This window comes from Haemorhous mexicanus, chromosome 10 (assembly GCF_027477595.1).
Source record: "Haemorhous mexicanus isolate bHaeMex1 chromosome 10, bHaeMex1.pri, whole genome shotgun sequence".
In the NCBI taxonomy this organism is placed as follows: domain Eukaryota; kingdom Metazoa; phylum Chordata; class Aves; order Passeriformes; family Fringillidae; genus Haemorhous; species Haemorhous mexicanus.
In genome coordinates this window covers 13,548,971-13,563,393 of record NC_082350.1, presented here as the reverse complement: position 1 = coordinate 13,563,393, position 14,423 = coordinate 13,548,971, and the positions used below count along the sequence as shown (strand labels likewise).

The following is a 14,423-nucleotide window of genomic DNA, read 5'->3' as shown; positions in this document are numbered from 1 at the left end:
GACAAACCAGCAAGTTATTCAAATTCAACCTCATCTGAATAATCGTGAATTTGATCCAGTCAGAGCTGCAGACTGTACATTAAAAATAAACGTCCAGGAGGCATTTACTGAAGTTGATTTATTAAAAAAAAAAAAAAAAAAAACAGAGGTTTTAAAAATGCAGCGTCTGTCTAGCCCTTCTCCCAAAGATGGAGTGAGTTTTCGGGTACTGCACGAACCTTGCAGAGTGGTATCAGTGTGTCTGCAATACTTAAGTTGAAGGCTTGAACCCCCCAATCATAATTGTATGTTCACAAAGCACATATGGCAGCTGCATTCTTTGTATAGTTTGTTATGATCTGGTGTGTAATGTAAACATATAAGTTCCGACCGAAAACACAGGCTCGTTTTCCCCGTAACAACCAAAAAAAAAAAAAAAAAAAAGGAAAGAAAAGAAAAGAAAAGTTGCTTTGCAAACTTAAAAAGAATTACATTAGTGCCGTGCTACTGTCGGAGCCAGCAGTGATTATTTGGTCTGTTTGCTCCCATTCAGAGTTAATACACGACAATAGTTTTACTCTGTGCGGCTTGACGTGAAACCACTGGGGTTGGGCAATTCTGCTCCAAACAAATACAACTTCTACACCCATCCCTGGGACAGCTAGCCGAGAGCTGAGCGAGTTTTGCAATCGAGAAAAGCATCACTTACCACGACGGGGATCTAGATCTCGGCAAATGCTGCCAGTAGGTCTGAGAAGTGAAAAAACTGGAAGGGAAGCGCAAAAAGCAGAAAGTTGGAAAAGGGAATGTGTGTGTGTGCGTGTGTGTGTGTGTGTGTGCGTGTGTAAAAGCCAGAGGGAAATGCGAGCACAGCGCTCTCTGCTCTCCCTGGTCGCCACCAAAACAAAGATCCAGGAGTTAAGGGAGCAAAGCTGTGCCAGATCTACACACACGGCTCCTCAGGGCCAAACCTCAGCTTCTCACTCACTCCAGCTAGCGACAAGGGTTAATGCTCCGGAGGGACAGGCTAGCCGGCCCCTGACACCATTGGCTAGGAAAAAAAGCAGGTTTAAGGTAAATTTACAGACGCTTTGCAAGTTGCAAAGGGATAGTTTTTAAATTAATATGATAGTAACAACAACAATAACAATAACAATAATATTACTAACAGAAAAAGCAACAACAACAACAATAATAGAGCCCATTCTTGTCCAGTTGGCTGAGAAGCGAGGGCACGTCCCCCTCCTCTGCCCCCGCAGCGAGCGCTACGCGGTCCCGTCCTGGCGCAGACGCCCGCGCCCCGCGCCTGCCTCAGCCCACCGGGGGGACCTGGATATCTCTGGAAGCACAACAGAGGGACGAAGCCAGAGGGAAAAGAGCTGGGGGGAGGGAGGAAACGAAGCAGCCATGAGCACTAAATGCAAAGGTTCAGGCTCACACTTAGAGATCAACAGTTTTCTTGGGACCTAAATGGTGGGAGCGGATTCCCACGCGGAGGCGTGGGCATGTGGCTCAGGTGTGTGCCCGGGTGCCATTGTCCCCCTGAATGCCATTCTCCTGCCCCTGCAATTACCGGGGAGCTTCCCCTTCCGCTAAGGGGGAAAATGGAAGAAAGAAAAAAGCCTGGATGGAAAGCAGGGGGGAAATGTGTATGAATGCGCATCTGTTTAAATGTTGGAGCAAATGGTGACAACAGTGAGTGCCCAAGACAAGCTTCCACTTGGGGAACCGAGGTCAGGATCTGCCCTCTCTGAAATGAAAAGGCGACATGATGGACATCGGCTTTATTGTTGCCCCTTGTAGTCGGCTGGGGCGTGCAGGGAACCTCAGCCTTGCGGGGAGGGGGACACAGGCACTCAGGTGTTGGCCGGAGAGGGTTCCACAACCCAGTCCAGGAGCACACACCTATGGGAGCGTTCGTCTGCAGCGCCGGGCAGGGAGGGGAGAGGGGGCGATGGAGAGAGGTGGGCTATGGCGGAGGGGGAAGAGGGAGAGAGAGGCTACGGAGAGGGAACCATTTCCCTCTGGAATGGTCGCTGGACCATTTCCAGTCGGCCTGGCTCCACCCGGAAGGGCCTTTCTGGGAACTTCGTGGGTGCTGGGCCGGGCCGTGCGGACGCGGCGGTGCCCGGGCCGAGGCAAGTGCCCAGTGTGCCCAGGAGCCCGCGTGGGTTCCGAGGGCTCCTGCCTCCATCCTGCCCGCTCCCCACCGGGCTCAGGGGAAAGAAAAATCCACGTTATTACCAAGATACAGAAGCACATTTCTGATACTATGAGATGTTATTCTGCCACCCTACAAAAGGCTTTAAAATCACTTGGTGCCGCTGAACAATGAGTACTGGGAATTGCTACTATTTGTTTTTTAAAAATTTAAAAATTAAAAACCTACAGCCTACAAAGGAATAAATGCCAAGAGCCTGCATTTCTTCCTCGGATCTGCCATGCAATGTCGATATATCAGCAATAAAATATGATGGGCCATACAGTATGATGAGGTTTTCTTAAGAGGAGCGAGACAGAAAGGAATCCATTACAAGAACCTTTCTCCCTTCCCCAGAGACGGTTCTCTTCTGGTGACCGTACCCGTCGCGTTTTGACATATCAGCCCACGAAAAGCCACTCGGCCGGCGACCCCCGGCGCTGAGAACGGCTCTGAGGAGGGGGACGGGGGGTGGCTGAAGAGCCCGTTAGAGGAGGGAGGTCGCGTTTGCCCAACGTGCAGGCGGAGGCTGAAAGCGCCGGCCCGGGCGCATCGCTGCGCGGCGGGGGGACGGCGCGGCAGGGCAGCCTGGCCGGGCCGGGCCGGGCCGGGCCGGGCGGTGCGGGGCGGGCGGGCAGCACGTGCGGCGGCGGCGGCGCTGCCGTGCGCGGGCGCGGGCGCGGGGCGGGCGCGGGCACCTTCCGCGGGCGGCGGGGCCGCGTCATAAATATTCAACAGCACGTGCAGCCGCGCCGCGGGCGCGCATGCGCCGCTAGGGCTGCCGCCGGGGCGCTCGGCGGGCGCTCACACACACACAGACAGACATACACACAGACAGACAGACATACAGACACAGCCAGACACTCACATCACACACACAGGACTCGTACGGAGCACTCACACGCTCACACAGCACTCACACTCGCATCACACGCGTGCACATGCACGCACAACTCACACACACACAGAGTACTCGCACAAACACATACACACATCCCACTGACACGCACAGAGCTCTCACACTTACTCACAGAGCACTCACACACACGGCATTCACACACAGAGCGCTCACACTCACTCACAGAGCGCTCACACAAACACACACACCCCCCAAGTGACACGCACCGCCCCCACGCACAGCAGCGGTTTCCAGGAACCGTCCCCAGGTGGTCAGTCCTGAGCCTCCCGGCTGCCCCCCGGCCCCCAAAAGAGGCAACATCAAGCACAAAACACGTGGCCTGGCGGGGGGAAGCTTACTGATGTGGGGGTATTTTCCTGGGTTTATTTTTTCTTCACTCTTTGGTCATATTTCCTCACGGGATTTTTGTGAAAAGGGTACTAAAGGATCTTGCAGTTCAGCCCCGTGCCAAAACACAACTTTTTTTTTTTTTTTTTTTTTTTTTTTTTTTTTTTTTTTTTTTTTTTCTTCTAAGCAAAACCGTGTCCAGGTCTCTACAAGCAGCATGAGAGGACTCAGACTTGAGTGTGCCCCATTGATCCTGTACCCTTGCTGCAGCTACCCCAGACAGCTAATTCTGTGTTTGGGTCCCCAGATGTAAACACATGCACAATCACAGATGCACACATCGAGCATTTTTTTAATAGCAGTTTCATAGAGAGGTAGTATGAGCGTATATATCTAAAAGGTAATTAATTTGATTTATTATACTTGAAAAATCCTGTCTGCAGTACGGGCGTCATCTGGAAACTTCATGCTATTTTATACTATCGTTCTAAAGCCGAAATAAATGTTACGAATTGATGACAGCTTCCAGCTGCATGATAAAAATAGCCCCTTCTCTTCACAGGATCGTGTTTCATGTTATCGAAGATGAACCAAATCTGACCCATAGACGTCCGCAGCAGGGGAAAAAAAAATTGATACAAAATAAAAACCTTGGGCATTTTTAATAAACAATGATCCCTAAAATGCAGTACCTTTGCGGTGAAATGGAACCCACCTTCATACGTTCAGCAGGTTCAGGAAATCAGACCTGCCCTTCATTCAAAACAGAAGTCTCAATTATTCATCTTTCTGGGTGAATTTGGAAATTACACCCATTCTGTTACAAATGCCACCCATTGTACTGAACATTTGTATTGAGGTTCTGTGAGCCCTCGAAAATATACTTCCGTGTAAACACATGAATGTGTGTCCTTCTAGAAACAGCGTTCTTTCTTTACGTACAAATGTAGATAGAGAGGTAATGTACAGATACGGACATATTTGTAGTACAATCAGCAACGCGAACGGTGATTTCGGTGAGCTTGTGTGCATCTGCGGCAGTGACCGCGTGTCCCGTGAGTTGTAGCCACAGCACAGGCAATGTCCGTGCCCGCCACGGGACCCCCCGCGCCCGCGGAGCCGCTCCGCAGGCCGGGCTGCGCGGCCGCGCTGGGCCCCGGCCGGGCCTCTCAGCCTTCCCCGGCCTCTCCCCGGCAGCAAAGCCCCGCTCAGCAGGGAATCGCCGGGCACCTTTTGAGGAAAATGTGCTGATTCCCGCGGGATCGCCGCGCTGACCGCGGGGATCGAGCCCTCCTCTCGAGGTGCCCGGCGCGCACGTGTGCGCGGGGCGGCGGTCGGGCACAGCCACGGGCGGCCACAGCCAGGGCGGCTTCGCGGGCGTGCTGCGGGTGCGAACGGGGTGCGTGCGTGTGCAAATGCAGATGGAAACTTTGTGACGGTGATGCACGGTGCGCCTGGTACCTGCACAGCCTCCTTCGTGGGCGTATCGCTCACGAATTCCTCTCCCTCTGAGCTCCAGCGGCAAAACGCACGCGGGTTCTTTTAGCGACAGGTCACTTGACACACTCTGCCCTTTCCAGAGGGGATCTCCTTGCCCGTCCTGCCCGCTGGAAGCGGGCTTTGCAGTGGGGCTCTGGCTCCGCGCCGGCCGCGCCGGGGCTCCTGCGGCCCCGGCTGTGCAGCGGGGCTCCTGCGCGACCGCCGGCCCGGCCCGGCTCTCTGCTCGCTCCCTTTGAAAGTTGCTGCGAGAGGAGCCAGGGTTCTGGACACAGGAAAACTTACAAAGTCAGAGCCGTTTACTAGCTTAGCCAGAAAAGCAGTAAATAAAAGCGTCGATGCTCCGTGCATCAGTGCAGGGACTGCTGCTTCCTCACGGCTAAAAGAAGGGCGATAACCAGACGAGGCCAGCGCGGAGCGGGTGTCCCCATTTCAAACAGTGTCTGGACTAAAGAAGCTATCTTTGCCTTATGAATGCCGGACTTGCCTCTTAATAAATTCAAGCGATCACTCACAAACCATTAAGCGACCTGAAAGGCGAGTCTTTCGCGGGGGAAGTGGAAGCGCCTGATTATTGTTTTGCATTTAACTTTCTGCGTGCAAACTGCACAAGGGCGGCCGGGGGTTGCCACGCGAGAGGGGCCAGCACGCACAGCCCTCCACACACCCAGCCGAGCAGCCTCCTGCACTCTCCCGGCCGGCACTGCCGTCCTGCTTTGGGTATCTTCAAACACTCCCCCGCTGCGGCGGGAGCCTCCGCGGGCGCGGGAGACTGCGGACGGCAGACATCGGACCTAAATGTTCTGTCTAGCCCGGAGCAGGCAGCGCGGAGCGGCGCGGGGCTGTCGGCAGGGCCTGCCGTGGGCTGCTAAATCTACTTTTCCCATGCAGGAAAAGTACCGCGACACCATCTCCAGAGGCAGGCATAGGAGAGAAAGTGATGGCCCCCGTTGAGGCTGGAGAGCCGGGGTCGGTGCTTCTCCTCGCAAGCTTTCGTGAATAAATCCGCAAAGGGAGCCTTGCTAGAGGAAAGTTGACTTTAGGGACTAAAACACCGCAAAACCCCCCGAGAGAAACCTCACAACCTCTCTGCCTGAAAAACATCTCTCTCTCTCTGCCGGGGATTTCAAAGCACTGCTCCCCTCTCCAGAGCCAAGCGAACAGCACGAGCACCAGCATGGCGTGGACTTGAATTCAGCATTAACAATTCCAACCCCAGTGATCGTCGCTAATTCAGAACATACACGGGATGGAGATCAACCAGTATCGCACAGTTCCCACTCAGCCCAGATAAAAAACCTACAGCAGCAGCAGCAACAACATTAGAATCATCCTTTTGCTGTAGGACTCTCAAACAAACCTCAGACTGAAAGTTTAAAAGAATACTCATTAACCAAGTGTTCCAATACACACAAGTAACAGATCTGTGTAAAGCGACCACTAGGGACTTTACACAAGTTCAAAGAAAGTTGCAATACGCATCTTTAAAATATCTCACCCTCACCACATTTCTCCGGGTTTACTTTACAGATGGGTGGCTCAGAGGAGCTCAACGATTCTTTTTTTCTTAGATACGCCCAGGTTACATTTTTTATAAACCATGCCCGGTAAAATCGCCGAGACATTTATCCTGAAAGATTGGTGACAAAGCAACATTTTCGGCGCATGAAACACTTTTTCCCCCGGCTCTTTCGCTCGATGGGCTACATTTCCTCAAGTCCCAACACTTTCTGTCCCGGTCCCACCGGGCTCCAACTTTTCCTATCTCGCCAAACCCTGCAAGGTGGCGCTCTTTTCATTGAAAACTGGTATTAGCCTTACAATAATAACATTTTGTAGAAAGTAAAGTTAAAGCGAAGCCTTCCCACGGGTGCTGCAGGGAGCAGGCGGCGATGCCGAACTGGCAGGAGCAGGGATTGGGATGAGCAAGACAAACTCTCTTTTTTTTTTTTTTCCTTTTTTTTTTTTTTTTTTTTTTTTTTTTTTTTGGAGGGGTGTGGGGTGAGGCGTATGCTCTCGGGCAGCGGAAAGTCTCTCTGAGGGAGATCCCCAAATGTTACGGACAAAGGAATATCCTTGCAGAGGGCTGCTGAGAGCCAGGGCAGTGCTCTGGGCGGGTTAGCGCCGGGGCTGCGGAGTGCCCGCACTGATTGAGGGGAGAGCGGCTTCCCCCGCACCCCCGCCCCCTGAGCGGTTAATATGGCTATTGACTCGCTGTACACATAATATTTCTTTAAAGAAGCTGTTAAAGTGTCATCTTGGTCTACTGGAAGGTCAGTTTGTGCAATTCACTCTATGACATATCACAAGCCCTCGCAGCTTTAGCCAACCTCATGATTTGTGTTGTCTGTTGATATGTTGTCTGCTTAATGGGGCGATCATGCAAGCTACAACCAGGAACAAAGCCCAACAGTTCCAACAACCGTAGCTAAGTTAGTGGAAGCAGTACAGCTTGCAAATCTATCAAACTAAACTGCAAGGAAGACAATCTGATTTAGAGAAAAGGCGTTCTGCTACAGTCATTAAGCACAAGTAATTTAGATTTTTTATATTGTCTTCTCATTTACAAATTTACTGTATCAACGCCAGCCAATGGAACGAATTTCTTAAGTAAATGAGAAATAAATAAAAGAGATAGAAAGATAATCAAATTACATAAAATAATTCTTATGCCCTACATTTATTTTTTTAGAAAGCTATTAACACTAGCAAAATTATAGTAATAATAATAACATAGCATAAGAAGTAATTGATTTAAATTAACATCACGTTTTAAGAAATATCAGCAAAGAAAAAAAATAAGAAGAAAAAATCAAATAAAAATACACACAACAACAACAACGGCCTTCGTGAAACAGTGCTGTACTTCTTGGAGTAAAAGGCCCAAGGAAAGTCATGAATCCGCTGCCTAAGAATTAGTTATGGTCATAAATGCCTTAAATTAAAATAGCAACCGAAATCTCCTCTGTTTTAAATCTCCTAATATATGTTATCCGAATTAATTTAATTTAGGGACCCAGTCTATGCAGATTCATGGACAGTGTTGGACTGGAATGCAGCACTTCTCGTGTAACAATTCCCCACATTAATATTTATGTAGCATATGCAATCTATTTCTGTTATTTTTATGGTTGTTATTCTATGTCTGCAAAGGTCATTTAAATTATACTGCGGCCGAAAATTTGTTTCATAAATTTTGATATAAATACTAATTACACACTATAGTAATGCCAGCAGGGATCCTTTCATTTATCACATTTATATCACCTTCGCTGCTTTAGTGATGACATAATGGAAAGCAGTGAAAAACTGGGACAGTTTTATTCTAATATCCTAAAGCTAGTAGGAGTTGCAGCAGGTTGACTTAGTGAATAAGAATTCCTACCACAATTCTTGGGATTTAAGAATCTTTAATAAGGTACGAAATGTTACCAAACAGTTCTGTAAACTAAATTTTACATACCAATTCTTCTAGCCATAAATATTGAATATCTTGTAACAGGTATAACCGGACCTTTACATGCGGATAAATATGGAAATTAGGATTTATATACATTATGTTCTTGTATTTGCCAAAAGCAACGGACAGATATAGTTTATATCTTTTTTTTTTTTTAATATCACTTTACATAAACAAATGTAACAGTTTGACACGCAGATCCAGGCTTTCACTATACGAATTTCTTGACAGGACGTGTAACAACATTTTACTGCACTACTTAGACTGGACTTTGGGACGAAATGTTGCACTTTATACAAAAAAGCACATTAATACCAATAATATTCTGTTAGATCGACGTTTAGACTGTAATAATACAAAGTAATTCACATTTTGATACACATTTACTAGAACATTCTTGCCATTCAGTACAAATAGTTGAATTTCTACCTCTTCCCTCTGCCCCCCCACCACCTCCGCCCCCCCGCCGCCGCTCCCGCCCGCCCGCCCCTCCCCCCACATATATGCAAAGACCACAAATCCACATATCCCCTTATTCAACTTGCGATATAACTATTTACAAAATCAAACAGTACACTTTTTTTGTCGTTTTGTTTTTGATGCTAATAATTCTGTATTTACAAGAGGGGATGGGGGGGGAAGGCCGCTGCCCGAGCAGACATGCAGTTGGCGATCTCTAATCAGTGGTTTCCAGTGAAGCCCTACACAGTTGGCATTTGCCCTGGTAACCTTGTCTTCTTATGCATTCTACTAACCCTTTCGCCTACCAAGCCTTGGAACAGAGCAGAACAGTCAGGAAAAAAAAAAAATTAAAAAAAAAAGAAAAGAAAGGAAAAATCAAAAAAAAAAAAGAGAGAAATAATGGAGGACAAAAAAAAAATTTAAAAATTAAGTCTTCATTTTACTCAGTCCTGGGTCTACTGGCAGCATTTTATTTTTGTTTGCTCATTTAAATTTTGATTTCAGAGTGTCCATTATTTTGGAGTCTTTAAATAGGGTATTTGTTTGCTCGCTTGGGGCTCTTTTTTTTTTGTTTCGGTTTGTGTTTTGTTGTTGTTGTTGTTTTGTTTTAGCATTTTAGACGTACCATTCGTTAAAATTTGATGTAAGCGTGCTGTGGCTGGACGTGTGATGGACTGCGGAGGAGGAAGGGGATAAGGAGCTGGCAGTCTGGTTTTCTGTGGATGGAGACACGATGGTTGGAGGGGTGGAGGACTCGTAGCCTGAGCTGGCGGCGGGAGAAGGCTGGGACCCCTGCGAGGATGATTCATGGACCTGCAAGAGAAAACCCGGGCAGAGATAGAGAGCGGCGGCGGACGGAGGCCTCGGCCTGGGGATGCGCCAGCCCCGGGGACCCAGCAGCGGGCCCCGGGCTCGGGCTCTCCTGCGGGGCTCCCCGGCGGCCCCGGCTCCAGCCCCGGCCCCTGCCCGCCGGGCGAGGCCGGTCTGCGCCCCCCCGGCCGCGTCCTGCCGCCGCCTCCCTGCCCCTCCCAGGCCGAGCCGCACCGACCGAAGGCCCCGCGGCGGGGCCGGGCCCGGGGCTGAGCGCGGCCCGGCGGGCCCGGAGCCGGGGCCCCGCTGCCGGCCGGCCCCGGGCCGCGCTCCGCCCGCAGGCACGGCCGCGCCGGCCCGGCCGCCCTCCGCCCGGGCAGGCCCGCACGCCAGGCGCCCTCCATTTACCTTCATGTGCTTTCGGAGGGAGCTGGGGTGCGTGTAGGACTTGTCGCACATTTTGCAGAGATAGGGCTTGTCGGAAGTGTGCACATGCATGTGCTTTTTGCGGTCGCTGCTGTTTGCAAAGCGCCTGTCACAGCCCTCGAACTCACACTTAAATGGTTTTTCACCTATTGCAGAGGGAAGGGGGGTGGGGGGGAAAGGGATCTGATTAAGCAGGGCCGGCTGTATCGCTCATTGTCACCGCAACGCCGGACGGAGCTCAGGGCTCCATTTCAAACACTTGCAACTTTCTAACTTCAGCGCCGCTCAAACCCCAAAACCTTGCTTCTAGTCTCTATCCTTTCCGGACCTCCGACTCCTGCAAAGCGCCCGTTTCGGAGAGCAAGGGAGCTAAACAACTTTTTTCCCCCCCCTTTCCTTTGGAGGGGCGAGTTTCCTTTCAACCCCAGTCCCGGGCACCTCTCCCTTCTTCACAACGCTCCAAGCGAGAGAGCAGGCGTGGTGGGATATTACACACGATCCTCAGCGCCTGGTTTCGAATTTTATAGCTCGTTCTCGTAATATTTTACTCTCTCACCCCCCCCCCCAGCTCCCTCTCTCATATTTTCTTGCAATATTGAAAATTATCCTGTCCGGGAAATCAACGAGAGGGCAGCTCCACAAACCCTCGAAAAGCGCAAAGGGAAAGCGGCTCTGGCTTTCAGCGTTCCGGGGTGGGAGCAAGGGGAGATCGCTCTCCCGGCTAGAGGCTGCTGCATTCCCACCTCCCACGAAGGAAAAAGTTCTCAGGAATACCGGCGCCTCCCCTCCGCACAACAATAACACAGTAAAGCGCCGGGCTCGGTTTGTTTAATATCACTCAACGGAATTAAATATTTACCAAGCCCTGAATTGCAGAGAGGAGACGAATGAGCTGCCTGCAACATTTAGCACAATTTCTCATCGTGCCACAGCCAAAACTGCCGAACAATAATTAATTAAAACCTATAAATTTAAACAGGACAGGTTGCTGCGATCCTCCACCCCACCCCCTCTGCCCTAACAATCCCAGCAGCAAACCCTGCCGTCCTCCCCCTCTGCCTCGGCAGGGATCATTTTCTTTTTGTTGCTGCTGCTGGCGTGGCTGTGACCGAGATCGTTTTGCAGCGGAGCTCCAAGCCGGCCTCTCCCGGAAAAAAGCAGTGGTCCCTGGACCAAACCCCCTCCTCCCCGTGCGACCCTCGGCCAAGCCGGCCCCCAACCCCTCCGGCACGGCCCCGCGTCCCGCTCCGGCCCCGGCGCTCGGCGCTTCCACTCGCACAGAGAAAAGCGACAGAGAAGGTTACCGTACCTGTATGAGTTCTTTTGTGTATTTTGAGATTCTCTGATCTGGCAAACACTTTGCCACAGCCTGGGAAAGGGCAGGGGAAAGGTTTTTCACCTGTGTGGACTCTGATGTGATTTACAAGTTTATATTTGGCCTTGAAAGGTTTCCCTTCTCTTGGACACTCTTCCCAGAAACATATGTGATTGGACTGCTCGGGTCCTCCAACGTGCTCCACCGTGACATGAGTCACCAGCTCGTGCATCGTGCTGAAAGTTTTGTTGCAGGACTTTTTGGGGTTTGACAATTGCTCGGGCTCAATCCACTTACAGATGAGTTCCTGTTTGATGGGCTGCCTCATGTAACGAAAGAAGGCCCCTGCCCCGTGGTGGGCTGCCATGTTCATGTTCATGTGGCCGTAGCCGTGCAACTGGGTTGAGGCGTAGTGCTCGGAGCGGGGGCTGGTGACCTGGCCGTACTGGTCGGGTCTGCCGTACATGTCTCCAGAGAAGCCCAGGCGCATCTGCCCGTTCACCACGTTAGGCGAAGCGTGGCTGGTGGCTTGTTCGTGCAGCCCCGGGAAAAGTATATGTCCCGCGGCATCTGTGTGTCCGTGGGGTCCGGCGAAGCTGCCGGCAGCGGAGGCGAAGAGGCTGTGCTGGGCGCTGGCGGCCGCCGCCTCCCCGAAGCCGCGGTTGCGGAACAGAAAGTCCCGGGTGGAGTTGAAGGCGGCGCTGGAATAGGAGCTGACATGGGTCGGGTGGTGGTGGTGCCCCAGGGCCGCCGCCGCGTAGCCGGGCGCCTGCGAGGTGAAGGCGGTCTGGCCGGCCGAGGCCAGCTCGTGGGTGCTGGGGTTGATTTTGAAGGCGCCCATGCCGTCGGCGAAGGGGTTGATCCCCAGCCCCACTTCTCTGTCCGTGACATCGGCCGTGGAGTGGTGGCGAGAGGATCCGAAGGTAGTGACTCCTATGGCGGGATACTGCGGTCCAGCATCCAGAAGCATCTTCCCAGCGTCGATGCAGCAACCAAAAAAAAAGCACGCGCGCACACACACAACGCGGAGAGAAGCAGCAGCAGCAGCAGCGGCGGCGAAAACACCCTCTTTGGAAAGTCAGCGACGATCACCACCAAAGCAACCACATCAAAAACACCCCCTTCGGCATCAGCGCAGGGGGAAGGAAAAAAAAAAGGGAAAAAAAAAAAAAAAAAAAAGGCTGGTGCGGAAGGGGGGAAGAGATCTTCGCAGTTGCAAATAATAATAATAATAAAAACGTGCCCAAAAAAAATTCACTGTCTCTCTGCTTTGACTTTTCAGGGAGGTTTAAGTGGGGAGGGGGGGGTTGGGTGAGCTCAAAAATAAACTGGCTGCAAATAACAATAACGGCGAGAGTTCAACACAGGCAGCAAAAAAAAAATTAAAAAAAAAAAAACAAAACAAAAAAGAAACTTCCTTCAGTGATTGTTTTTTTTTTTTTTTTTGCTATAGGAATGTTGCAAAGTGGCCGAGAGATTGTTTCTCTCTCCTCTTCGAGCTTCCCCACACTCACCCGATTTTTTTTTTCGGGGGGCCTTTTTTTTTTTTTTTTCCGCTCCGCAAAAAAAAGGCGCAAATCATGCACAATATTGTCTTTTGCGGTTTATCTTCCTGGGGAGAAACTTTCACCTCCTCAGCCGGGCGGTGAACGCGAGACTGATAGCGGCAATCATTCCTGCAGATAAATGAATTGAAAAGACGACACCGTCCCCCCCCTTGATGAATGGGAGCCGGGGGCGGAGCGCCGTGCGGGCGGACGTGGGCGCGCATTGGCCGGCGCCGGCTCCCCCTTCCCCGCGTCGCTGCCCCCGGCCCCGCCGGCTGCGGGCGCTGATTGGCCGCGCCGCCTCATCCATCGCAGGTATTGTGGCGCCCTGACACCGCTCTGACAAACGGGGCTGCGGCAGCCCCAACTTTTTTTTTTTTTTTTTAATATATATATGAGGCTCTTTTTTTTTTTTTTTGCTTTTGCCTTTTTTTTTTTTTTTGCCCCCACGAAAATATTTCCAGCGCATCTTTTTGTGTGTGTGTGTGTACGCTAAGCGGAAAAAAAAAAAATCTATTATTATTAGGGTTATTTTGTCCCCCGCTCTCCCTCTCTCTGTCCCTCTGTCTCCAGCATTCTGATAATGATGGTTATGATGATTTCGTGGTGATCCTGAATTTTTAAGATCACCGAGCAACTTTTTAGGCTTTGGAAAGAGAAGCCCTATAGGGACTCGCGTCTTTTGAAGGTGTTTTCTTCTTATTTAAAACTGAAGCTCTCCGAGAGTAGGTGCTGGGTGCACTTGATCTAATTTTTAAACACCAGGCGTGATTTCTCTGTGTAGCTGACTCTATCCCTCCATCAGGTTTCTGAAATAAATCTTGTTTTCTGCACCCATCAAAACGCAGGTGGGTGAGCACTCTTAACTTTCTAATTTTGTTGTTGCTGTTTCGCCTCCTTTTTTTGTTATTTTCATTCTCTTTTCTCTCTCGCTCTCATTTTCTCTCGCTGTCCCTTGCTTTCTCTTTTACAGAGTCTCTCTCATTCAGGTAAAACTGTAAATTTTCCAAACCTACATTATTTCTCCTCCTGCTGCATGTAACTCACGGTTACTTTTCTCTCTCTCTCTCTCTCTTTTTTTTTTTTTTTTAGGGGGGGTGGGGGGAAGGAAATTTATTTTAAGTCCTCGATAGGAGCAATGTAAATTTTCTGACATTCAAACCTTTTCTAGTTCACAAATCAGTCACCCTTGTCACAGTTATTGAAATTCCTCAACTTGCCACACCAGGACGGTGGAAAAAGCAGGCGGTGTCTTTGTTGCTGACCAGGCTTTTGATCGCCAGAGAAAATTTACTTACCTTCAGATGAGTGAGCAGAAAAAGAAATAACACTCCCTTTGATTTAGTTAGAAAAATGCAGACATTTGGATTCAGTGCAAACATACAACACTTGGTTGTTTTCTAGATGCAACCCTCGATTAACCTGTCTTTCCCCAGCTCAAAGTCTATTGAAAAACTGTGGATAGTTCTTTTTTGTTCCCG

The 14,423-nt window shown here is 50.3% G+C and overlaps 1 protein-coding gene across 1 annotated transcript; it reads right to left on the bottom strand.

Moving 5' to 3' along the window:
* Positions 1-8,900: 8,900 nt before the first annotated feature.
* LOC132331709 (zinc finger protein ZIC 1) lies at positions 8,901-12,456 on the bottom strand. The gene is made up of 3 exons (XM_059855407.1): positions 11,390-12,456; positions 10,063-10,226; positions 8,901-9,657 (listed from the first exon to the last, which is right to left on the bottom strand). Exons 1-3 carry the CDS (start codon positions 12,363-12,365, stop codon positions 9,460-9,462), a joined length of 1,338 nt encoding a protein of 445 aa, XP_059711390.1. The 5' UTR covers positions 12,366-12,456; the 3' UTR covers positions 8,901-9,459.
* Between the last annotated feature and the right edge of the window lie 1,967 nt (positions 12,457-14,423).

Excerpts from the sequence above, each read along its gene's own strand:
- LOC132331709 (XM_059855407.1), bottom strand. The coding sequence starts at position 12,365 with ATGCTTCTGGATGCTGGACCGCAGTATCCCGCCATAGGAGTCACTACC. Across the intron at positions 10,227-11,389 it reads ACACAAAAGAACTCATACAG|GTGAAAAACCATTTAAGTGT; the intron begins GTACGGTAACCT and ends CCTCTGCAATAG. Across the intron at positions 9,658-10,062 it reads CCCTCCGAAAGCACATGAAG|GTCCATGAATCATCCTCGCA; the intron begins GTAAATGGAGGG and ends TTTCTCTTGCAG.